This window comes from Camelus ferus, chromosome 28 (genome assembly GCF_009834535.1).
Source record: "Camelus ferus isolate YT-003-E chromosome 28, BCGSAC_Cfer_1.0, whole genome shotgun sequence".
Taxonomy (NCBI): Eukaryota; Metazoa; Chordata; class Mammalia; order Artiodactyla; family Camelidae; genus Camelus; species Camelus ferus.
In genome coordinates, this window is record NC_045723.1 from 6,863,892 (window position 1) to 6,889,667 (window position 25,776).

General features: G+C 42.6%; 1 protein-coding gene across 4 annotated transcripts; it reads left to right on the forward strand.

Moving 5' to 3' along the window:
- The first annotated feature begins 51 nt into the window (after positions 1-51).
- IMMT (inner membrane mitochondrial protein) lies at positions 52-25,404 on the forward strand. Of its 4 annotated transcripts, none has more exons than XM_032469631.1 (15): positions 52-218; positions 4,336-4,409; positions 5,109-5,298; positions 7,992-8,103; positions 9,941-10,078; positions 10,443-10,538; positions 14,415-14,551; positions 15,773-15,876; positions 17,093-17,228; positions 17,775-17,904; positions 18,620-18,634; positions 19,992-20,215; positions 22,462-22,593; positions 23,560-23,689; positions 24,465-25,404. In XM_032469631.1, exons 1-15 carry the CDS (start codon positions 174-176, stop codon positions 25,076-25,078), a joined length of 2,277 nt encoding a protein of 758 aa, XP_032325522.1. In that variant the 5' UTR covers positions 52-173; the 3' UTR covers positions 25,079-25,404. The 4 variants fall into 4 exon arrangements, with proteins under 4 accessions (XP_032325522.1, XP_032325523.1, XP_032325524.1 ...); XM_032469632.1 differs by having other exon boundaries at positions 9,974-10,078; XM_032469633.1 differs by having other exon boundaries at positions 9,977-10,078.
- Positions 25,405-25,776: the final 372 nt, after the last annotated feature.

A 25,776-nucleotide genomic window follows, 5' to 3' on the forward strand; every position in this document is an offset into this window, starting at 1 on the left:
CCGGGACAGGCGCTGGAGGGGGCTGCGCGTGCGCAGTGGCGTTGGCTGCCCTTCCGGTACGCCCGGCGAGGAAAGGCGGCACGGACGCAAGCACGCACGCACGCACGGTTTTCCCTCCTCGCGCCGCCTCCCGAGCAACCACTTACACCCGCAGCGCCGTCCGCCACGCAGAGATGCTGCGGGCCTGTCAGTTATCCGGCGTGACCTCCACCGCCCAGGTGAGGACAGGGGCGCCGGGAGAGAGCGCGTGGTGAAACTGCCTCCGGGCCACCCATAGAAAGCTGGGGAGGCTTTGACTCCGCTTAGGCCCGGAGACAGAGGCGTGTCTCAGGGCCGCCCTTATCGCGAGAGGCCCGGGCGGCCCGTGGGGCAGTTAATTCGCGAGTCCGCCCGACAAGGATGACTTGAGGGTTATTGCTGAAGCGGGATGGGGCGTGGGGAAGAGAAGGTGGCGGGGAGGCGGGCGTAGGACGGGAGGCACGGCTTCGGGGACGTACCATCCAATCAGCCCCGCGCTGCCCCAGTCTGGGACCAATCGTGGCTGCTGGCGCCCGGGTCGCCGGTTGGGCGCGTGATAGGTTTCGTGCAGCCGGTGGTTGAAGGTCGACGGGGGGGAAACTACAGTTCCCAGCAGGATATGCATAGCCTTGGCTTGTTGCATCTTAGTAAGGCGGTGCCGGGACAGCTCGAGTCCGCGTTTTAGGGGGTCAAGGTTGTAATTATCCAGGAGAGACTGCCTTTCTTTTTGTAGCTGAGAACACCTCTTGAGCTATTCTTACTCTGAACAAAAATGAAAAATTGTAGTTTGTGGAGCTGAAACTCTTAATACTCGAGGAAGGTTAGGCGTTATGACCTTGTGCTAATTTCTGAGATTAGCCTGGGGAGCTTATGTCTCCAGGTGCTGGGACAACCTTGGCAGACATTCAGGGAGCTTAGACATCCAGTTACTTTTATTTTTGCATAATTATCAAAGTAATTTTCGGAAAATAAAAATAAACTTGTTCCCATTGCTCAGAATTTAAAGAAAATTTGTATTTTGGCAAAATGTGTTATGGCAAAATAAGTACTTGGACTCAAACAATTGAGCAAAATCCCTAGACCTAGTGAGTTACAAATCACAAAAGTCAAACTTTTTTTTTTTTCCAAGTTTGCTTATCTCCTTTTTTCGTTTTCAAGAGAAGCAGCTTCTTAAGAAAGTGGAGTGTGCGTTAGTTTTCTGTTGCTGCATAACAAATGCCACGGATGTTGCAACTTGAGAGAAAACCCAATTATTATCTTACCATTTCTGGACATGAATGGTTGGGCTTCTCTGCTTGCTGTCACACAGGCTGCAGTCAAGGTGCTGTCCCTGCTGTAGTTCTCATTTGGATCTCAGGGTCCTCTTCTAAACTCATGAGGTTTGTTGGCATAATTCAGTCCCTCTCAGCTGTCAGACTGAAGTCCTTTTTTCTTGCTAATTCGCATAGCCTCTCCTGGGGGCTGCCTGAAATTCCTTGCCACAGGGTCCACAGAAGCAATTTATAACATGGATGTTTACTTTTTGCAGGCTACCAGGAGCTTGTCTCTCAGACTTCTAAATCTCTCTTCCCTGTTTCTGATCTCCAGACCCAGATTAAAAGGGCTTATATAATTAGGCCAGGCCCACCTGGATAAACTCCCTTTTGATTAATTCAAGCCAACTGATTACTAACCTGAATTACATCTGCAAAACCCCTGTTGCCGTGCAACCCGCATCTTGGGCTTAACAGCAGAAGGCAGAGATCATGCGGACCGTCTTAGAATCTGGCAGAAGGTGGTGCCCAGGTAGGGCCGGGAGGAGGGAGGAAGCAGAGCTGCCTTTCAGGGCAGAACTGTTGAAATGCGTCTTTGGAGTCCTCCTTTCAGGGCACATTCTTCCTTATTCTGCCCTCAGGTTTCATCGTGGTTATCACTGATTTGTCCCCACAGACTGCTCTAAAGTCCAAAATTACTTTTTCCTTCCTTGCCTTTATCAAAATATTTTCCATTTAGTGGGATCCCAGTTAGGAAATTAGAAGAAAACTGGTTAAAACTTCATATCAAAGTGGGGAAGATATAGCCCAAGTGGTAGAGTGCATGCTTAGCATGCACAAGGTCTTGGGTTCAATCCCCAGTACCTCCAAACAGAAATAAATAAATAAACCTAATTACCTCCCCCTCATTAAAAAACAAACAAAACTTCATACTAAAATATGAACCCTTTTCTAGCCTGCAACCAAGATTTCTTCTCTTCCTGAAATTGCTGTCTCATAAAATTCATTGATTATTCCTATTGTCTCCTCAGTCATTCTGTAGTATTTGATGTTGTTGCCCTGTGAGACTATTTTTGCTCTTTTGGCTTTTCTCATGTAGTATCTTGGGTTCCTTCTTATCTTTCCTTTTCCTCTGTTGAGTCTGCTGCTCCTTGTACTTCTAGGAGCTCTAGTACCCCAAGGTGTGCTCTTCCAGTCTCTCACTCCCCCCCCCTTTTTTTTTAATTAAGACCTCGTTTTGTTTTTTTTTAAGAGCAGTTTTAGGTTCACAGCAAAATGGAGAGGATTTCCCATATACCCTGTGCCCCTACGCATGCACAGATCCCCCAGAATTCACATTCTCCATTTGTTACGATTTGTTACATTTGTTACAATTGATGAACTTACAGAGACATATCATCACCCCAAATCCATAGTTTACATTAGTTTACTTTTGATGTTGTATCTTCTATGGGCTGTGTCAAATGTATGATGACATGTATCCATCATTATGGTACCGTACAGAGTATTTTCACTGTCCAGAATCCTCTGTGCTCCACCTATTCATCACACGCCTCCCCTCAGCCCCTGGCAGTCCTCAATCTTTTTACTCTTTCCATAGTTTTGTTTTTTTCAGAATGTCAGGTAGATGGAATCATACAGCATACAGTCTTTTCAGATTGGCTTCTTTCACTTAGTAATACATTTAAGGTTCCTTCGGGTCTTTTCATGGATTGATAGTTTTTCTTTTTAGTGCTGAATAATAGTCCAATGTCTGGATGTACCAGAGTTCATTTATCCATTCACCAACCAAAGGCCATCTTGGTTGCTTCCAGTGTTTGACAGTTAAGAATAAAGATGCAGTAAATGTTTCTGTGCAGATTTTTATGTGGACATAAGTTTTCAACTCCTTTGGGTAAATACCAAGGAGCACATACGCTGAATCATATGGTGAGAGGATGTTTAGTTTTATAAGAAACTGCCCATCTCTCTTCCAAAGTGGCTGTACCGTTTTGCATTCCCAACAGTGGTGAATGAGTTCTCATTGCTTCCCATCCTCACCAGCGTTTGGTGTTGTCAGTGTTGGGGATGTTGGCCATTCTCATAGGCATGAGGCGATATCTTGTTGATGTCCCATCTCTTTAAATACTATCTTACTTGGGTTTACATCAGTTCTCAGAACTTTAATCCCTAAGCAAATGACTGTCTAACCTGCTCTTTTGAACTTTGTACTCAAATTTCTAAATTTGTGACATGTTTCAATGAAAGAATAAATGTGTTCTGTGAATTCCTAATTTCTGTAAGTGGTTGTAACCTCCCTTAAACCTCCATAGGTTTTAGAACCTCTCCAGAGAAACAGAACCAATAGGGTGTGTGTATACATAGAAAGAGTTGTTACAAGAAATTGGCTCATGCGTTTGTGGCGGCTGTCAGGTCCGTATCTGCAGGGGAGGCTGGCGGACTTGATATGCACAGACCCAGGAGAGTCTGTGGTGCAGTTTGTGTCTGACAGCTGGCAGACTGGAGACCCAGGAGAGCTGACAGTGCAGTTCTGGTCTGAAGGCAGTCTGCTGGAGAATTCCCCCCTTGCTTGGGAAGGCTGGTTTTTTTGTTCTATTCAGGCCTTAATTCATTGGATGAGGCCCACCCACATTGTGGAAGGCAATCTGCTTAATTCGTAGTTCAGTGATTTAAATGTTGATCTCCTCCTCAGACATCCTCCAGGTTGACATATAAAATTGTTGGCCGTCACTGTTGGCATCTAGCTTATTCTGAATGTCTGGACATAATCATCCTTAAGAAATGAATTATTCTTTCTTTCCCAGGGTTGCTCTTCAGAGCTCTGGTTCTTCCTCAGTTTACTTCCCAGACCTCATACCATGTGTCTTCTCTTAGTCCCAGGCCTGCGTTGCCAGGCAGCCTTTTCTGAGCCTTTCAGCCTAAGCCAGCCCTCTCCCAGACTACAGATTTGGGAGTTGTATATCTTCATATACATTGTACTAAAAGTATTACTTCCGAGTTCCCAACCCTCAGAGCCTCCCAGATTCCTTTAACTGCTAGTTGTGATGTTTTCTTCTTCCTTTAGAGCTGTCTCTGTGGGAAGTTTGTCTTCCGTCCGCTGCGACCATGCCGTAGATACTCCACTCCAGGCGGTTCTCGGTATGTCTCCCTGTAAACAGGCTTTTTTTTAAACTTGTGCTAAGGGGTGTGTGTGTGTTTTCTTTGAATGTGGGAATATCTGCTTAAAATCTTTTTTTTTTTTTAAGGGAATACAATGGCGCTTTGCTGTAGTATCTTTGAAGCATTGTTTATCTGCAGGTGAAAGCTTGGTGTAGTGCCCCTTCTGGTCCTTTGGTAATTGGCATCCAAAGTAGACCTTCCCCCCAACCCTTGTGGTGTCTTCCATTCTATGCCAAATAGATTCATATCCAGAACTCAGCACACTGGAACTTACAAGTACTTGTTAGTTCTAGTTGACATTTGTTTTACTGTAGTTACGGAAATGTTTAATTAAGGGAGAGGAGCTTTGAAAACTAGTGATACTTATTTTTCGGGTTCAGAGGAAACTTCATGATTGAACATGCTAAATTTTAAGTGTTAAAAGGCGGATTGCTTCATTCGTCCTATTCTAGATACTACTGTATTAAAAAATTATAAATAATTTTTTTTTTATTGTGGATGTGTTAGAAATGAATCAGAAAGGTGGTGTGCAGCTGCAGTGGTAAACGGGGATGCTGTGCTCTGAATAGTGGTAAAGAAATAGAGGTGAGAGTTCTTTGAGACTCTTACACCTAGAGTCTAGGGAAGTAGGTTTAGGAGAGCCAAAACCCAAAAATGTTTCCTGTTACTTTCACTTAGGTTGTCTCCTGGCAAAATTGCTGGAGCTGGCATTTTGTTTGTTGGTGGAGGTGTTGGTGGCACTATCCTGTACGCCAAATGGGATTCCCATTTCCGGAAAAACGTAGAGAAAACCATACCTTACTCAGACAAACTCTTTGAGATGGTTCTTGGTTCCCCACCTTATACTGTTCCATCGCCAAAGAAGCCGGTAAGAGTTTGCCGTAAAATCTCAGTTTATCCTGTGGAATACTTTGAAAAGCAGGTTGTTTTCATCTTGAAAATATTTTGCATGTAGAATTCAGTAGAACTTGCTAGGTATGTGTTTGTTGTTTTTCTTTAGATTGAACTAGTATTATGTAGAGCTGGGTTTTTATCCCTTTGGAGTCCCATACGTGCTCTCATTTAGTCGCATCACATAGAAAAAACGACGTGACACCCAGGGCTAAGTGGAGGGGGCAGCACAGGCAGAGGCAGCCCAGCTGCCCTGTGGACGGAGGGGCTCCGTGTCCGCCCGCACCATTGCAGCTCTCGGACCCTGACTTAGAACACTGAAGACGCGGATGTAGATTGGTCATGACGCAGAACCCACATGTTACGGTTAGTAATGGCTCCTTTTAGCCCACAAAGCAGAGTCACAGAATTTTCACTTATGTACTGATTCACTGACAGGAGTTTCTCCCAGTATTCCTGGAACTTTGGGCACAGCCTTCAGTTTCGCCCCCCCACCCCAAAAAGGCTTACAGTTGTTTTTTTTCACATCTTACACATTTCTTCTTACAAGTTGGCGCTTGAGAAAGATGTATGAAAGAAAGCATGGGGTTTTGCTGACTTGGTATTTCTTTATGCTGTGAGGCTGGACATGGCTGATCAGTTCTTTATTAGAAACTGGGCAGACTTCTGTTCTCCAGTGTCCTCCATGATCTCGGGACCAGTCCTATGGCAGAGTTACTATCTGGGAAAGCATGTGTCCTCTGACTTCTCCCACCCCCACCCCCAAATGATTCAAAAAATGTCCTTAGTTAGTCTTCTACATCATTTATTCTCCCAAGTGAACTTTAAAATGTCTTGCTGGCTGAGGGAGATAGCATTGCAGCTTCAGTAGTCAAGGAGCAGAATCCTTTGGCTTCATTCTAAAATCCTGAGTCTATTTTAAGTTCCATGACCTGGGAGAAGTAGCTGGAAGCAACTCCAGGAGCACGGAGTCAGGCTGAACTGTTCAGAGCAGTGTTCTTTCCTCCCCTGACACGACTTCAGGTGTCATTCTCGATAGCCTTGGCTTCTTCTCACTCCGCTGTCACTGTCCTGCTGAACATTTGCACCTGCTCAGCTTTGCAGGTCCATGCTACACCACCTCAAAACGTGCAGTCTTCCTGCTTAGCCTTTTCTATAGTAAGATTATACCATGCTGGCAGTGAGCTGGGTTAGAATTGTTGGATTCATCTTCAGAGTTCCCCAGATTTTGTTAGCTATCCTATCTTGTTTAATCTGTAATATTTTTTAAAAATTATAATAAATAAACCTAAAACCCCCACTCCCCCCAGAAAGCTTTAAATTACCTATTTTTGTTTGTTTAATGTATATAACATCATGTATATGTATATATACATGAGCATAAGCTTATAGGTGGGAGGGTAGATTTCAGAGTATTAGCAGTGGCTCCCTGAGAGTGCTACAGGGAGGAGGCAGATTAAAACCCAGGGGAGGGGGAGGGCACAGCTCAAGTGGTAGAGCACGTGCTTAGCATGCACGAGGTCCTGGGTTCAAGCCCCAGTACCTCCTCTATAAATAAACAAACCTAATTACCTCCCCCATTAAAAAAATAAACAAACAATAGACAAAACCAGTGGTATATCTTGATATTGTTTTGCTTGTTATAGTGAGCATGCACTTCATGAGTTAAAAAATAATAAAATTTTAATAAAAAGAAAATGGGCATATTTCTAGTTTCTGATAATGACAAAATTCAGAACCATTTCTGTTAAGTTTGAATAGTCCTGTTAGGGATATCTGAGTCCCAATGCCAAGTACTGGCAAAAGGGGGGACAACATAGGTAGAATGAAGATATTTCTGTTACTCAGTAACTTTCTCTGGCACATCACTGGGCAGTCCTGTTAATGACAGTGCCTGAAACTTAAGGCAGGTGGTAATTGAGAAAGAGAAAAGAAGGCATCACTCACAATTGGATCATATAGCTTAGTGTGCAGGTGTGTGAATCTTGGAGATTAAAGAAATAAAAAATGAATTTTCATTTTTACTTAGCCTTTTAAGAAACATTTGTTTCAGGAGGTGGGTATATATCTCAGTGGTAGAGTGCCTGCTTAGCATGTGCAAGGTCCTGGGTTCAATCCCCAGTACCTCTGTTAAGAAAAAGAAAGAAAGAGAGAGAGAAACAGAGAAAGGAAGGAAGGAGGAAGGAAGGAAGAAAGAAAGGAAAGAAAGAAAGAAACAAACAAACCTAATTACCTACCCCCCAAAAGAAAAATAAATTTAAAAAAAGAGAGAAAAAAAATTTTATTTCTAACTGAATGTACAAAGAAAGCACCATAATTTGATTTAGAAAGCAAATGGAAATAACCTTCTCAGTGTTGAATATGTAAAAGGAATGGTGTAAAAATGGTGTTTAAAGGGAAGATCCTGTATCATGAACTTCATGAGTTGCCCTAAGAGAACTCTTATGTCTATTGATACATGGACTAGTCACTTGGAATGAAATTTTTGGACTGCATTTTTCTAGCATGATTGCTTCTCTTATTATGGTCAATAAAATACATTGTGTATTGTTGAACTTTATGTTAAAAGTCTGAAAGAACCTGACTTTTAAAATAGTGCAAGTTACTGTGTGCTACCTCTTTTCAAAAACAGTGCTGTATCTGAAATGTCAAATGTTTTTCATTTCCAAGATTCAGTCAGGTCCACTAAAAATCTCTAGTGTGTCAGAGGTAATGAAAGAATCTAAACAGCCTGCCTCACAACTCCAGAAACAGAAGGGAGACACTGCAGCTTCAGCAGCAGGTAAGCGTATTTAGAATCATTCTTTCCAAATTATAGAGTAGATGAATTGTTTTGTATTTGTACCCGTGATCAAGATGGGGGGCCCGTCCCCATGAAGGACTCTTCTCTCGCGCTGAGCAGGAAGTGCTCCCACCTGCCACCGTGGCTCTCACCTTCGGGGTGAGTGGGGTGGGGAGCTGGGCTTTACTGTGGGCAGCTGCTGAGTGAGGGTAACAGCGAGAACTGTCTTGCCTGCGGCAGTGTAATGTTTCTGGGGTTTTTTTTGCCTTTTCTTTGACTCCTAGCATTTCCCTTCTTTAGATTTTAAGATTTATTCTGTTTCCCCACCTTTTTTCTACCTGTTCACCTGTTCCTTCTCCTCTCTTCTTCCTTAGTGATGAATGTGTCTGGATCTGCAGATGTTTTTGCCTTTACGATCGACCAGTAATCCCACACTAATTTACAGCACTCACCTAATCCTAACCTGTTCAGCATATATGTGAATTTATAAAGCTTCTCCTTAGTCACTTTCACTCTTGATTAAATCACTTGACTTTCATTCAGCAAGTATTCACTGAGTATCTACTACATGCCAAGTGCTGGGTGTCATCTAGGCACTGGGGCTATAGCAATGAACAAAATAGTAAACACAAACACACAAATGCTGTGACTATTCCTTAGTGGGATGAGGGGAGGGAAATCGTATGTAAGTACATAAGGAAAATATATATAGGACATCATATAGTGATGAGTTGGGTGGGGGGAATATTGCCATTTTAAATGGAGTAGGTAAGAAAAGTCTCCCCTGGAAGGTGTCGTTTGAGCAAAGACTGGAAAGCGATGAGAGAGTCAGTCATGTGGAAGGCTGGTGGGGAAGAGCACCCTGGGCAGAAGAGTGAGCTTGGCGTGCTCTGGCAGGGGCAGGTGAAGCTGGAGGGGAGTAAGAGAACATAGCAGATGAGGTCAGGGAGGGAGCAGAAGGCCTATCTTGGAGGTCCTTGGAGGCCATCGTAAGACTTTTGAGTGGGAAGGGAAGTTGTTGGGAGGGTTATGAGTCAGGGGATTGATACTTGATTTGTATTTTAATAAGATCACTGGCTATTGAGGAGCATAGATAAAGGAACCAAGGGCAGAGCAGGGAGACCAGTTAGTGAGGTTTGTGATAATCCAACTTTATCTCTTAAATGGAATCTTCAATTTATTAAAACATTTTTTTCTCTATTTCATTCTCCCCCCCATTCCACCTTCAGAAGTTACATTTTCTCTTCCATCAACGCTTATTTATAATTTACAAGCTCTTGAGTTTTCACACTTCCTTTCTTTAAAATTGTCTGTGAAAGAATTTTTTTAACTGAGTTCCATTTTTTACTAACTCACTGTCTAAACTGAACTTTTCTTCATGTTTAAAATTGTCATCCTGTTCTTGCTCATAACCTCTCCTTTCATCTCTACCACTCTTCAGAGTGATTAAAAAATATTTTTTGGTTACATTCTTTTGTCTGCCTTCTTCACTACAGGCTCTTTTTTCCTTTGTAATTATTTTTCCATGTTGCGTAAGTCTTATGTCCCCTTTTCATGTTAAGATTTGGTACTGTTTAGTACAGTTATTAGGACTCTTGCCTGAGAATAATGGTTAAAATGCAGATGGATGCTGACAAGACTCTTTTGTCTTGTGCTTTCCCAGCCATCGTGTATCTTGGGTGGGTTTATGCAGTGGACGGTGCCCCTGAATAGTGACAGCACGTGCATTAGTGTCTTTTGAGTCAGATGCAAAGTGGGAGGTGGTAGTAGTGGATTCTTGTGTGTTTCTCTGTCGGCCCAGGAACCTATCAATACCATGAGTAACGTATATTTATAGCACCTACAGAGGCAGCTCACATTATTTCTGCAGCAGGTGATACCCTGTCGGTCCCAGCCCCTGTGCTTCAGCTTGAGGAATCTATAAAAACTGATCATCCTGAAATTGGTGAAGGAAAATCCAAGCCTGCAACTTCAGGTAGTTTAATTATCTGTATTTGTGATTTTATAAGGGTGTTCATCAGAGCTGTATAATATCTAGGCACTTCCTAGACACTGTGTAAGCACACATTTATGCTGCTTTAAGTCTGCAGACTTGTTTAGGCAATTTTTAATATTTCAAAGTCTGAATAAATCTTTGAAAACAAGGGGTTTAAGAGCTGATCTGTTATTTCTTCATTTGGGGATCGTTGAGTGATGATATGGCTTTAGAATCTTTATCACAGAAATGCCCTCGGGTTGATAACAGCTGGCAAGTACAAATGATGGTGTTTTTATGTCCCCATTAGCTGTTGAAATTCTGTGCTGAAATTTGATTTCCTCTTATTTACTTTTGCTGAAAGAGGAAGCATCCTCAACTTCTGTAAGGGAGCGGCCACCTGAAGAAGTTGCAGCTCGACTTGCGCAGCAGGAAAAGCGGGAACAAGTTAAGATTGAGTGTATGTAAACCAGACGCTTCTTAAGTACTTGGGTCACCTCTGTCGGTTGCTCTCTTCTTCGACCATTGCACAAGTTTCTCATCTGTCAGCTCGTTGTGGTTTCTTTAGTGGTGTTACTCTGTTCACCACCTTTATTTCATTCGTGTTCTTTCCATGTAAACTTTTACCCAGGTGACGAGGGCTGTTCTTAGTGTATAATTGGGTGAAAATTCCAAGTGATACATGTCCTTTCTCCATTTGTTTTTATTATGCTTAGTGCTAAAGATTCTTTATACTCTGGGGAACAGAAATTATGTATGTTCTGGCAGCTTGCCTGAGTGTCTTCTGATTGTTACGCTCGGAAATGTCTTTGTGCAGTTCGGAAGGGCTCCCACTCTGGTTTGTTACTCAGATTCTGGGCTCAGCTGAGCTGTCCCCTTTGCTGACATTATTGGGGGATGAAATGCTCTACACATTGCTGGTTTCCGCTTAACCGAAGCACATTCCTTTTCAGTTTTATATTGGGTCTTTTGATGGTTTAAAGAAAGATATGAGATACCTAAAAATGTAAGGGCATATGGAACACAATTTATTGTGGTATGCTGCAGCATATGGATGCCCCTGGAGCTAGTGTGCATGTAGCTTTTTGCTGGACTGGGCGATGTTTTTAAAATCTTATGGCAGCTATATATAGTTTTGTTTGTTTGTTTGTCTCTCCCCATCACTTACTTGTTTAGTCTCTCTACCTTGAGTGGTGGTCCTTACTATTTTTCTTCAGTGCATTGGTTCTGCCCTACTCCTAGGAGGCAGGTTTCTTAGAATTTTGTAGAGAGTAGAAGGGTCAGAGTGAGCACAGGTGTAAGGCATTAGTTTGGTTACTTGCATTTCTTTTTTGGTATTGTTTTGTTTTTTGCATTCTTCTGGGTTGCTGGCCATGTTACTGCTAATCATGAATATTGAATAAATGAGTTCCACATAAGTGAAATATTTTTATAATTTTTTCCCGTGTCATATTTTTTCCTGAATTCTCTACTACTTCAAATTAAGAGCACCTTCTTCTTATATTCATATTTTTTCCTTTCATTTTCCTCCTTTTATCATACGAATACCTGGGAGGAAGTTGTAAATTTAAGATAGCGATGTCTTCTGTTTCATCATGCTCCTTTTTTTCTTTGTCCAGTTTTTCTTATCTTTCATTTTGGGCAAAGAAAAACTTTCAAGATTTTGTTTATCACCTCTTAATTTTCTCCCAAGTTTTACTTTAAAAATGTACGTGTGTAATTTTTATGAAGAATCAGAGCAGGAAAAGTATATTGCCTATGGGTTTGTTGTAAATGAATTTTATTATGTTAGATATGTTCCTTTATACCCACTTTGGTCAGAGTTTTTACCGTGAACGGATGTTGAATTTATCAAACGCTTTTTCTGCATCTATTGAGATGATCATGTGGGTTTTCTCTTTTGTTGTTGTTGATGTGATGTGTCAACATTGATCTGTATAGATGTTTATGAACCATCCTTGTGACCCTGGAATGAATCCAACTTGATCATGACATATGATCTTTTTTATGTGTTGTTGAACTTGGTTTCCTAATATTTTGTTGACAATTTTTGCATCTATATTTATTAAAGATATTGGCCCATAATTTTCTTTCTTTGTAGTGTCTTTGGTTTTGGTATCAGGGTGATGGTACTTCATAGAATAACTTTGGAAGTGTTTCCTCTTCAGTCTTTTGGTAGAGTTTGAGAAGAATAGGTAGAAGTTCTTTATGTTTGGTAGAATTCTCCAGTGAAGCAATCCAGTCCTGGACTTTTGTTTGCAGGGAGTTTTTAAAATTAAAGATTCTGTTTCACTGCTAGTGATGGGTCTGTTCAAATTATGTTTCTTCTTGATTCAGTGTTAGTAGGCTGTATGTGTGTAGGAACTTGTCCATTTCTTCTGGGATGTCCGTTTTGCTGGGATGTAATTGTTCATAGTATTTTCTTATGATTTTTTTGTATTTCTGTGGTATTGGGTTTTTTTTTCCTATTTCATTTCTCACTTTATTTGGGTCCTTTGTCTTTTCTTCATCAGCCTGGCTAGTGATTTGTCGATTTTGTTTATCCTTTAAAAAAAATCAGCCCTTGGTTTTACTGATTTTTTGTTGTTTTGTTTTTTAATCTCTATTTCCTCTCTAATCTTTATTATTCCTTCCTTCTGATGCCGTTAGGTTTTGTTCATCTTCTTCTAATTTTTCTAGGTGGTAGGTTAGGTTATTTATTTGAGATTTCTCTTGTTTTTTGAGGGAGGCCTGTATTGTTATGAACTTCCCTCTTAGGATTGATTTTGCTACATCCCATAGTTTTTTGTATGGTTGGTTTTTAGTTGTTTGTCTTAAGGTTTTTAAAATTTTCACTTTGATTTTATCATTGACCTATTGGTTTTTTAATAATGTGTTGTTTAGTCTCCATGTAATCATTTTTTTCTCATTTTTCTTCAGTGGTTGATTTCTAGTTTCATGTCCTTGTCGGAAGAGATGCTTGAAGTAATTTCTGTCCTCTTAAATTTGTGAAGGCTTGTTTTGTGTCCTAGTATGTGGTCTGTCCTAGAGAATGTTCCACTGAATGCTTGAAAAGAGTGTGTATTCTGGTGTGTTTTGTTTGTCTTGGATGTAGTGTCCTGTAGATACCAGTTAAGTCCGACTGATCTGTTGTCTCATTTAAGGATCTGTGTTGCCTTGTTGATTTTCTGTCTGAAGATTTGTCCATTGATGTCAGTGGGGTGTTAAAGTCTCCTGCTATTATTATATTCCCATCAGTTCCTCCATTTATGTCTGTTAGTATTTATTTTATATACTTAGGTGTTCCTATACTGGGTGCATATATGTTAACGAGTGTGATATCTTCTTGTATTGATCATTTTATCATTTTATAGTGTCCTTCTTTGTCTTTCTTTGTGGCCTTTGTACTAAAGTCTGTTTTTTGGTATGAGTATTGCCACTCCTACTTTCTTGTCATTTTCATTTGCGTGAAATATTTTCCCATCTCTTCACTTTCAATCTATGTATGTCTTTTCCTTGAAAGTGGGTCCCTTGTAGGCAGCATATTGTAGGTTCTTGTTTTATTATCTGATGCGCCAGTGTGCAACTCTGTGTCTTTTGATTGGAGCATTTATTACATTGACATTTAAGGTAATTATTGATATTTACATATTTATTGCCGCTTTAAACTTTGTTTTCCAGTTGATTTTGTATTTCTTCTTTGTTCCTTTCTCTTTTTCTTTTGTTTTTCCTTTTGTGATTTGATGGTTTTCTTTTGTATTATGCTTGGGTTCCTTTCTGGTTTTTGTGAATCTGTTGTACGTTTTTGATTTGTGGTTACCCTGGTTTTCAGGTATGTTAACCTTATCTACTTTAGACTGATAGTCCTATCAGCTCACTTTCTAAAAGATCTGTTTTCTTTCTCCCTCTCGCATACTCTGTGACTTTAATGTCCTGCTTTACATCTGCATGTTGACTCCTTTGCTGTTCATTGTAGTTACACTCGCTTTCACAAAGTGTGTTTGGTTGTTTTTAAGCTACGTACTAGCCTATCTGAGAGTTCTTTGCCTTTCCTACTGTGATTTTCTCTTTCCTGTAGAAAACCCAAAGCATGTTTAATTTTGAAAAAAATCCAGATACACATAAAAGTGAAAACAATATAGTGAATCCCCATAGGTTCATCATCTGGATTCAGTAATTATTAATACTTTACCCTACTTTTAAGTGAAATTTTGATTCTCTAAGTCTGCATTTTGTTTGTTTGGGGCGGGAAGTTCAGTGGGAGACTTAATAGGTGTCGAGGGAAAGACTGAAATAAAGTCATTTCGGGGGAGGGATCTGTTTAACTGTTGTCTTTTTTTTTCTTTTTAAACTTCAGCTCTAGCCAAGAGCTTAGAAGATGCTCTGAGCCAAACTGCTTCCATCACTCAGCAGGCCATTGTGGCCCAGAATGCTGCGGTCCAGGCTGTCACTGCCCATGCCAGCATCCTGAAAGCAGCCATGGACGATTCGGAGGTAGGCCAAAGAATAATGAGACGTGTAGCATTGAAGAGAATGATTGCTTCCTTCTAGGTTGGGCTTTCTCTTACTAACTGAAGATAAACTAGAACGATTGTCTTTTTAGAAAAACAAACAAAAATGACAAAAACCTTTCAGTGTTCTTTTTAATGAATTTTGTATATAGTGCTTTATCTCACCACAATGACATGGTATAAGAATTAGTTCAGATTTGCTTTTGTATCTTAATAGTGCTTGAATGTATTTGTCATTTGCTTTATTTTTTTTGCTTTAAAATCGCCAACATATTTTTAAAATAGACTTTTTTTGAAGATACTTTTAGATTGACACACAGTTGTAAGAAATGATACAGAGATCCCATGTACACCGAAACACCAGCTACTCTAACTGGTTATGCTGACTGTGTAACTTACACCTCTCTCGTGTGAGCATCTTGCTGCACTGAGTTGTAATCACAGTGTTAGAGTGGTTTTGTTTTTGGTATGATGTGTCCCTTAAATATGAGCCACCTCTGCTCAGTTGAAGAAGTGGCGATCAGCTCCAGTGCTGGGGTGGAAACACGTCAGACCTCCCTAAGGAGTTTTCAAGGGAGACATTTATATGGATTTATATACACGTGTGTGAGTGTGTATGTGTGTGTGTGTATGTATTTATAATTCACATTCTATAAAAGTCAGCTCAAGGGGGAGGAAGGTTCTTGACAGTGGTTGATTTTCACCTTAAAAATTACGGAGGATCATTCTTTAGGGTAATATTTTGGAGAAGCAAGGACCCTACAAATGTGTAAACTTTCTACTTATTCTTAAACAGTGATTTTGGTAGGGCTACAAATAAGAAAATTTTAAGCACCAGTGCTTCATTGAAGAATGATTTAATCCACAAACATAATTCATGACAAATTATTGTTCTTATTAATCTTTTCTGCTTCATATCTCCTTTTGAGAATCTGATTAAAACCATCGTCTTTCCTTAGAGAATGCTTCTGCCCTGGAACACCATCTTTTACAGTTTGGTTGGGGGAGAGTTGATGGAAGTGGTTGATGGACTTCTTTGAGCCTCTCCATGAACATTAACTAGATTAAGACTTCTTACTCTGGAGAAATAGCGTATATAACTTTTTACCTTTGACACTCATATCACTGCTTTGTGCATTTACTCATGTTATTATGATAGTAATGGCAGTTCTTCACGCTTACATAATTCAGGCTTTTTGTTTAGATTGCAGGGGAGAAGAAGTCAGCTCAGTGGCGCACGGTGGAGGGCGCGCTGAAGGAACGCAGGAAGGCGGTGGACGAGGCTGCCGATGCGCTTCTCAAAGCCAAGTAATTACTCATGGACTTTAACAAGTAATTAGGGCCTCCTGGTGGCTTTCTTTTGGCTGGGTTTTCTTTGTACTGTCTGTATAGAAAGAGGCAGAGAAACCCTTCTCTCTCCTCTCCACCTGTACTGTGTTGGTATTAGGAACACAGAAGTTTAAAAAGAACAGAGGGAATAAAATATAATTCAGCCAAAGTAAATTTGGCAGAAACCTGTATAAAACATCTTTTATAAAAAGGAGATGTTCTTTGGATTGTTGTTTATGTGTTATGTCCCTACAGTTTACTGAGATTCTGCCATAATTTCAAGATTTTTCTGGGATAGTTTGAGCAGTTTTATCAGAAGTTAAAATGTAAAGAGTATGTCACAATCTCTTTGCCTTAACTGCTAAAATATTTATATAGCATGGGTCTAGTTTTATGCCACCTTGACCTTGATTCCTGGAAGTCGGCTAAAACTAGGATCAAGCAAGCAAACCAAGTGTAAGGTCAGCCTCTGATGACGGGAACCTACATTTGAATAAAGGGTTCTCATCCACGTTATGGAATTTTTATTTGTCATTCAAAATTTTGCTGTCTTCGTCAACAAAATATTTGTGATTGATAGAGAAAGAGAAGCCTTCTAATAAAGCCAGAATATCTTTTAGATTTAAGGCATTATGCTCACATCAGTAGACCGTGGGTCAGGGCTGTGAGCTCTGTGTTTCATGGTTGGGTAGATCAGAGCTCCATCCAGCCTGAACTGTCAGGGCTCCCAGGACCCTGCTGTTTGCTCAGTGAGCTCTTTGGCGTCCTCCCTGGCTTTTGCCTTCCTCAAGCTCTCATTGGCAGGGAGTCAGCCTCATCCTTGCGAAAGCCGCCGTTTATTGAATGCTCTCGATGTGGCAGCCCTGTGCAGGGTGCTGTCCGTGAATTACCTGTAGTCCCTGTATGTGGGTGAGCAGCACAGGGGAGGCCGGTCTGGGAGCTGCATCCTGGGCTGCTGGTTCTGAAGCCTGCGTTGTTCCCCGTGCACCGTGCTGCCTGGTCCACTCTAAACCTAGCCTCTCACCAAGGTGTTTTCAGTTGTTGGTGAAGAAAGCGTCTCTGCCTACTGACTATGAAAAAGCACTGAGTAGTTTTTTTTTCGAATTAAATTTTTCATGGATTTTTAACTTCAAATTCTTTAATAAAGTTGACAAGGGCTCATATTAAACGTTTGTTTTGTTTTATTGGCTTCCAGAGAAGAATTAGAGAAGATGAAAAGTGTAATTGAAAATGCAAAGAAGGAAGAGGTTGCTGGGGCCAAATCTCATATAACTGCTGCAGAGGGGAAGCTTCACAACATGATAATTGATCTGGATAACGTGGTCCAAAAGGTGTGTTTCTTAGGTCTTTTACAAGTATTTTTAATTTTGAAATATAATCGTTTTGTCAAAGGATTTTTAAGAATAGAGGAAAATAGACTCCTATCATCTTTCTTCCTTTTCCCTTGCAAAGAATATTAGTTGTTATTAATTTTAAAAACTTGCCTTGGATTCAAAGTGGACTGTTCAGTATTGTTGATACTTTGTGTAATAGGTAAATGTTTGGTCATGGTTATTACCACTTAACGGAAGTTTCCGTTTTGTGTCAGATCTCCTGTCTGTACTTGTGATCTGTAAGGGTAGTGCCCCGTGACCCAGGGAAAGTCAGATGGGGCACAGTGAGGTGGGAAAGGGCTTGTCCGTGATATTTGAATAGAAGTGGAAGGAAACAAAGACAAGGCGTATGTCCCTTTTTCTGGGCTGTATATTCCTTCCTATGTATTGTTTACGTGTATTCCTAACCAAATGCAGAGAAATAAATGAATGTGACTTCTGTGGTTTTGAACGTCTATGGTACTTTTTGTTCACTTTAATCACATAGCCCTTGTGTTTGTTCAGGTTCAGGCAGCTCAGTCTGAGGCCAAGGTTGTGACTCAGTATCACGAGCTAGTGGCCCAGGCCCGGGATGACTTCAAACGAGAGCTGGACAGTATCACTCCGGAAGTGCTGCCAGGGTGGAAAGGGATGAGTAAGTACAGCTGAAGTGTCAGCGCTTTTCTTCTCTCGCTTTTCTTTTTTTTTAAACAGCTGATCAACTGATCTAAACTTGCTTCAGCTCCATTTTCCTAGCCCAGACCCCTCTGGCATGTGTGTCTCATTTAGTGTGCAGTACACTCTTCTCAGCGTTTTATTTCAGTCTTAGCCGAATTCAGCCATGGTGGACGCAAGTTCCAACCAGGGTAATTTGAAATCCCAAGTGAGTCAGGGTGACGTTATAACCTTGACTCTATTAGCATATTATATATGTGTAAAATCATTGAAAACCTTTGGTGCAGTAAAAATGCTTGTAATAAATTTCTTAAAACACGCCTTGTGACTGCTCTGTGACAACACTGGGTGGAAAGGAGATCAGCCTTCAACTTGTAAACAGCTCAGACCGAAGGGAACTTTAATGGCTAAATATATGCACGTTGTAACCACAGGGAGCAGCCGCACTCCCATGAAGCACTGGAGGCAGTAAGAGTCACAGAGATGACTCGTCTCAGTAACATCAGAAATACTGCTTAAATGCCAGTGTCTTCTGGAGACTGGACATTGGGTAGCGTGTGAGGAGCCCGCGTTTACAGGCCTCTCTGGGGTGGCGGTGTCAAGACTGCGTCACAGGAGCTGGGGGTTCCTGTTGCATGATTAGTACCTGGAACATGTGCTTTCTTTTTTCAAACTATTCTTCTTTTCCTTTGTAGGTGTTTCTGACCTAGGTGAGTAATTACGTATATTTTATGTTAAAGGTTTTTGTTTTGTCTTTAAAGACTGAAGTCTTTCTGTTTTGCCTGTGGTTCTTACACTAAACTGTCTAAATTAATATAAAGTAGAATTATGTTGCACGTGATCGATCGGAATTAGGTATTTTGTTCCTGAGAGCACATGAATGACAAAAATCTTTCACAGTGTGATTGGAAACCTGTAGATGTGATAGATATGTGTGCATATATATTTTTAAGTTTTTATATTGTAAAATTTCAAACACTAAAAAGCAAGAAGAAAACCATATTGAACTCCTGTGGCCCATCACTCCACTTTAACAGTCACATGACTGGTTTTGTCTCGTTTGTTCCCCCAGCTTCTGTTGAAGTAAATCCCAAGCATCATATTCTTTCACTTGTAAAAACTTCGTGTGTTTTTGAAAATGTAATCACCATACCGTGTCACACCCAAAACAATAGTGATTCCTTAACGCCATCAAATGTCTATCCAGTTTTCAAATGTCCCCAGTTATTTTGTAGAATGAGTTTTTTTAGTGGTTTCATTCAAGTCAGTATCCAGAGGAGCTACACATTTTGAATTTGGTCAGTAAATCTCTTACCCTCACTTAAATTTTTGTTTTTCAGTCTATTTATTGTGGAATTTATCATACGATATTTCCTCTATTCCTTATTTTGCTGTTAGAGCCATAATTCTTAAGCTTTGGTAACATACCAGAACACTTTTGGAGTATGAGATTTGGAGGGGGAGTGGTGGGAAATGTGCTTAAGCCTAAATAAGAATCTTTGGGCAGGATTATTTTAAAAAGCTCCCCAAGTGATTCTGACGGGCAGCACTGGCTGCAGGTAGATCACTGGCCCAGACACACCATCTGTGTAAGAAAAAAGCACGGAACTCTTACCTGGGAGGAGTCTCAGAGAATTTGAATTTGATTCAAGTTTTAGCAGAAAAGATCTTTAATTGGATCCCTGTTACAACTAATCATAGTTATGCATGAAAGAAAATGCAGAACTGATTGTCCATGTAAACTTTGTCCTTACAGACAAAATTATGGCGAGTTATAAAGCCGACTTATAATTAGTTCAGACTGGAAGTGCTTCTCATTTGGGTTCCTGGAAAAGAACTGATTTTCTACTTGAAATCCTCCGTGAATTATCGTACTTGGGGTTGAAAATGCCCAGTTGCTGGCCGGGAGCTAGGAATTTGATTGCTCTGTAGCCTCTACATCCTTTTCAAACATTAGCTGCTCTTTGCTTCCTTCCTAGCTGTTAAAATTAGGTTATAATCAGTTGAGGCAATGTACCTTGTATGATTTTGGTGAAATCATGAACATTTTCGTGGTTTTCTGTGTAGCTGACAAGCTGTCGGCCGATGACCTAAACTCCCTGATTGCTCACGCGCATCGCCGCATTGACCAGCTGAACAGAGCGCTGGCCGAGCAGAAAGCCACCGAGAAGCAGCACATCGCCTTGGCCTTGGAGAAGCAGAAGCTGGAGGAAAAGCGGGCATTTGACTCTGCAGTGGCAAAAGCATTGGAACGTCACAGAAGTGAGATACAGGCTGAACAGGACAGAAAGGTAAAAAAAATGAGTATAATTGCCGAACATCCGAAGTGAAACTAACTTGATTGTCTAAACACTAGCTGGAGCCAGGCCAGCCCGCCTCTCAGGTGGGACCTCGGCCCTGGTGTGGTCAGATCCTCTAGGGGAGGGCCGACCTAGCCGGCGCTCTGTGTCGAGCAGGTGCGCACGTGTAAGAAAGCGACAGGCTGCCGGCACCCATGGTTGTCTAGCCTGTCTTTTCCGGGAGGGGCCTCTTTCCCCTTAAGGAGTTGGAAGGCGTCTCTGTTGGACTCTAGTATAATTTTCTCCACCAGTGGTTTATGTAGTTGCTGGTTAAGCATGGATGAAGTAACTGAAGTCTTCTGTCTGGGGTGTCTGCGGGTAGATGTGGGAACCTGACTGCGCATCCTGCCTCCATGTCCTCAGCCGCACGATCGACCACTCCCTCCTCCTTGAGGCTCTGTCTTCCCTCAGCTGCCAGCCCCCCACGCTGCTGGCCTTTCTCCCACCGTGCTGACCGCTCCTTAGCCTGCTTTGCTTAGCCTCTCAGGTGTTGGCCTGCACTGGCATCGTTTCTGAACCCTTTTATCCACCTAAACTGCCTCCAAGTGCTCTTATCTAGTCCTGTGGCCTTGAAAACCGGCTGTCACTGACGCTGGTGCTGCTGGCTCCCACCTCTGCCTTGGCTTCAGTCTGTCCAGAAGCCGACTTGCTGTCTCCAGCTGGAGTTTCAGTAATCACTTCGGACTCAGCATGTTCAAAACAAACTTCTTGATTCTCTCCAACCTGTCTCCCAGCCCCTCAGTTCATCTCTAAGTAAAGCCCCGTCTACGCAGTTGCTCAAGCCAGAAATCACGCTCAGCTGTTCCTCCGGCTCTCACGTCGGCCCATCACCGTTGGTCCATCTGCCAGCTCCGCGTCCTGAGTAAATCCCCAGACCGTGCACTTCTCTCTCTCTCCGTCACCACCACCTTAGTCCAGAGTATCATCTTCACAGGTCCCCGTTTTCATACCCATATTTCTGTGTCTATTTACACAGGCAAGTGGTCTTTATAAAATGTATTCTCATCAGATGCTAGGCTGCTGAAAGTTCTCCTCTGTCTGCCCACCACATTTAACATAAAATCCAAAATCTTAGCTCATACCAGAAAGGCGCCCTGGCGCGAGCCAGGGTTTCCGCACGCCCGGACTCCCCTGGTGCCCTGAGGCCTTTTGTTTGCCTTGTTGCTTTGGTGCCTTGACTACATCTTTTGCCCCGGGCTGGTCCTCTCCTGTTCCCTTCAGTCTAAAGTAGAACCTATGTATTGCATTCTCTTTTATTGCCCTATTTATTTTCTTAAAAACAAGTGTCAGAGCCTGAGATGTTTTTGTTTACTTGTCCCTATCTGATGCCTCCACTGAAATGTGCTCTGCAAAAGCGCAAGAAGTCTGCCTGCCTTGCGCACCGCTGCGCCCGAGCGTGGTGTGGGCACCGCCTGGCACAGGGCTGGCCCTTCGTAATATTTACGCACTGACAGAATGGATTCGTTCATTAACTGGACTGTTTCTGAGAAGCAGTAAGTTATGAATTCTAGATAATTAGTATCAAATAATTGGTAATTTGACCCGTGGCTAATTGTTGGGCCAGACACGATAGGCTTTTCATAGTTTTGGCTTGATTTGGTTTGTATTGAATTTAAATTCACATTGAAATAAGCAGTTTTAGAGCAGTTTTCCTTTTTTAGAGAAATTGTGTTCAATAACTGCCATTTTTATTAATTTTCTTAATAGCTCTTCACATTAGGCATTATTATTCACAGATGAGGACTGGAGACTTAGAAATGGAGAAGTTAATTTCTCTAAGGTCATTCAGATGGTTGCAGTGAAGCTATGTTTGGTCCCAAGTCTTTGTAGTTATTTTTTTCTGTGATCTCGGATTTGTTAAATCTCAAGGGAGCGTGTGGTTTTGGAAATGACAGTGTTTGTTTTGTATAGGAGGCAGCCTGGTGATACGGAAGAAACACAGATTTGGGGGTTAGAGAGACCTGTTTGAAATCTGATTTTTGCCACATTCGTGTGGCCTTGTCTGACTCTCCTTCCAACATTTCAGTTCCCTGATTCCTGGGAGCACTAGAAGTGAAGGACGTACTCACGTGCACGGCGCTGCTGGGGTTCGGGACGTCCACAGGGGAGGCTGCCACCATCATGGGTAGCAGTCTTTCTCTTCCTAAAAGCATACGTGCAGAGTTGAGAGCTCCTCATTCCTGTGCTCGGCTTCACAGGTGGAGGAAGTCAGAGACGCCATGGAGAATGAAATGAGAACCCAGCTTCGCCGACAGGCTGCTGCCCACACCGATCACTTACGAGATGTCCTTAGGGTCCAAGAACAGGAACTGAAGTATGAATTTGAGCAGGTGAGGACCTGTTGTAAAGTGCTGACTCCCTTTCAGCTTCTTTCCCCTTTGCGTCAGTAACGGTCTCTCCTTTCCCTTTAACGTGCCCACGCCATTCCGACTGAGCTGTGGAAGAATGGGGGGGAAGACTGCTCATGGCACCTGTCCTCGGGGGGCTGGGGCTGGCGTATATTTGCAGACCTGCTCCTTTTTATACAAAGAGCTGTACCTGTGTCACCGATCGGGTGTGCTTTGTGTCTGTCTAGTCACTTGGAGCCTTCACAGCTTCAAGGAGGGTTGGTTCTGGGGGTTTCAGGAACGCAGCTAATACGACTTGACGCGCGTGTGTCCTGCGTTATCTCCACAAACTCCTGTGCGTTGTGCGCTCATTCTCGTGCTCTGACATCTGAGGAAGCCTCCCAGAGGGGTGAAGTTCGGAATTTACAGCACGTCATTGAGATACCTTTAATCATAATTGGCTTCTACTCAGCAAGTCATTTGTAATAATATTAACTTAATATTTTGTCTCACAAGAAGGGAATGAGGTTTTCCATGTAAGGAAACCTTCCAGAAAATTGAAATTTTTGCCAGTAGGCTTTAAATTCTATTTGACGGGTATTTTTCTGAGAAAAATGAACATATAAGCTCCTAAGTAGAAGATACTGAATACAATTCAGAGTTTGGGTGGCAGTACAATTAATTTTCTAAAGTTGTTATTTTCTCATTTTAATAGACTTATTTTCCTCCTGAGCCCTTCCTCAAATAATACTAGGTTCCATCAGTAAATTTGTAGATTATACATCAAATAAAAATTGTAGGAAATTTTTGGAACCTTACACATAACATGGAGGTTTCATGACAGCTGTTTTGAGATGTTAAGGCCCACTCTGGTTTTGGAGGTAGCAGCTGCTGGAAAACTTAGTGTCCTCATAAATGGCGTGCACTGAGGAAGCACCACTTTCTTCTGTGCACTGTTTGTCATTTCAGGACCTGTCTGAGAAACTCTCTGAACAAGAATTACAGTTTCGTCGGCTCAGCCAAGAGCAAGTTGACAACTTCACTCTGGACATAAACACTGCCTATGCCAGACTCAGAGGAATCGAGCAGGCTGTTCAGAGTAAGCACACAGACCTCTTGTGTATGATTCTTTCAGTCCTACTTCTTAGGGTAGTTTCTCAGTGCAAGGATGGTGGTGTACATAGTTTGACATTAGGGAATAAAGATGCCAAAGTCATCTCATGTGAGTCACCGATGTCTCTTGTCATCTTTCTCCGAGTGGAGACAAAAGGTCAGTGTGGCCACATGCTCACCCGAGCTCTGCCCTGTCTCCAGGCCTCTTGGGGGGTTATCTGGACGTGCTGACTTGCTGGTCCCACCCACCAGATGGACCGTAGTTAGGCTTGAGGCCTCCATGTGACACATGAAACGGAATGTCCTGACGAGGATGTTAATTAAATGGGTTTCTTTGGGATGTTACGGAATCTTTTTATATCAGATAAACAACAGTAAGCTAAATGGTCATGAAATTTCAGGATCCAAGGGTCCATTAAGTTTATTTGAAGTCTCCCGTTCCTTTGCAGGGAGTCTCTGATAGCCTAATTTAAATACCATGTTTCTCTCTCGGACATTCCTAAAGATAAAGGTACCTGGGATGTCGCAGGAGGGAAGGGAGCTCGGTTGTGCCTGTGGACACACAAGTCCTCATCAGATTACGCCGGGGCTTGTTGCCTCGAGTGACGAGGCCCGCTGGGAAAGGAGGTGCCCGAAGTACGTGGTGGGAAGAGGCTCTCCGCCCATCTTCCGCCCGTGTGGCTTTAGCTTGTTCTCGGGACGGGCGGGAGGGCACGCACACAGGCGGGGAGGAGAACGTCTGCCTTCGCCCTCTCTTGCAGGTCACGCGGCCGCTGAGGAGGCGGCCAGGAGGGCCCACCAGCTGTGGCTGTCGGTGGAGGCGCTGAAGTACAGCATGAAGACGGCATCCGCGGAGCTGCCCACCATTCCCCTGGGTGGCGCGGTCGAGGCCATCAGAGCCAGCTGCTCCGACAGTGAATTTGCCCAGGCTCTGACCGCGGCCCTCCCCCCGGAGTCCCTGACCCGGGGGGTGTACAGTGAAGAGACCCTTCGAGTCCGTTTCTATGCCATCCAGAAGCTGGCCCGAAGGGTAGCCATGATCGATGAAACCCGAAATAGCTTGTACCAGTACCTCCTCTCCTACTTACAGTCCCTGCTCCTGTTCCCACCTCAGCAGCTGAAGCCACCAGCAGAGCTCTGCCCCGAGGATACAGACACATTTAAATTATTGTCCTATGCCTCCTACTGCATTGAGCATGGCGACCTGGAGCTGGCAGCCAAGTTTGTCAATCAGCTGAAAGGGGAGTCCAGACGAGTGGCGCAGGACTGGCTGAAGGAAGCCCGAATGACCCTAGAGACGAAGCAGATAGTGGAGATCCTGACGGCGTACGCCAGCGCCGTGGGCATAGGAACCACTCAGGTGCAGCAGGAGTGAGGTCTGGGAGGGGTCTTGTGAGTCCCGTTTCACGTTGGAGGAAGTCGGCAGTGACACGTGAAGGGTCTGCGACAGGGTCTCAGAGTTGTCCAGCCACGAGCAGGCTGCAGTGCTGTCCTGAGTGTTAGCACCTGCTGCGTTTATGTTATTTCCTCTTGCTATCATGTCAGTCGCCTCTGGGAGCACTTCATTTGCAACTTGTGTAACATTTTGTTTTTCAGGTTTTACTGATCAGGCTTGTGAGCCAATCAAAATAATGTTTGTGATCGCTATTATTATTGATTTTGCCCTTGGAGCAAACTGAATAAAACAAAGATGAGAACGGAGTAGCTTATTATCCCTTTGCAAAAAGTACCATTTCTGGTTTGTTGTGTGTATAGGAACTTCCCTGAGAAGCAGCAACAGCAGAAGTAGGAAGTCCTTGGCAGCTTCCCGGCTGTGAGCTGGGTCTCACGTCCTGAGCCTGTTCTTGGCTTTGAAGATTCTGTTGAACTGACTCCTGCTGGTCAAACTCAGAAGACTGATGTACAGGTCAGAATACCAATATATTTATAAGTAAGTGGAGATACTACATTCTAGTGGTTTGAAAGGCACTGGAGTCAGACTTTGGACTGCCACCACAGGAAAAAATATATTGGGACCCAGTACACCCACATACATACCCTCTGATGTGTGTGTTATATATACAGGGAAGTTTC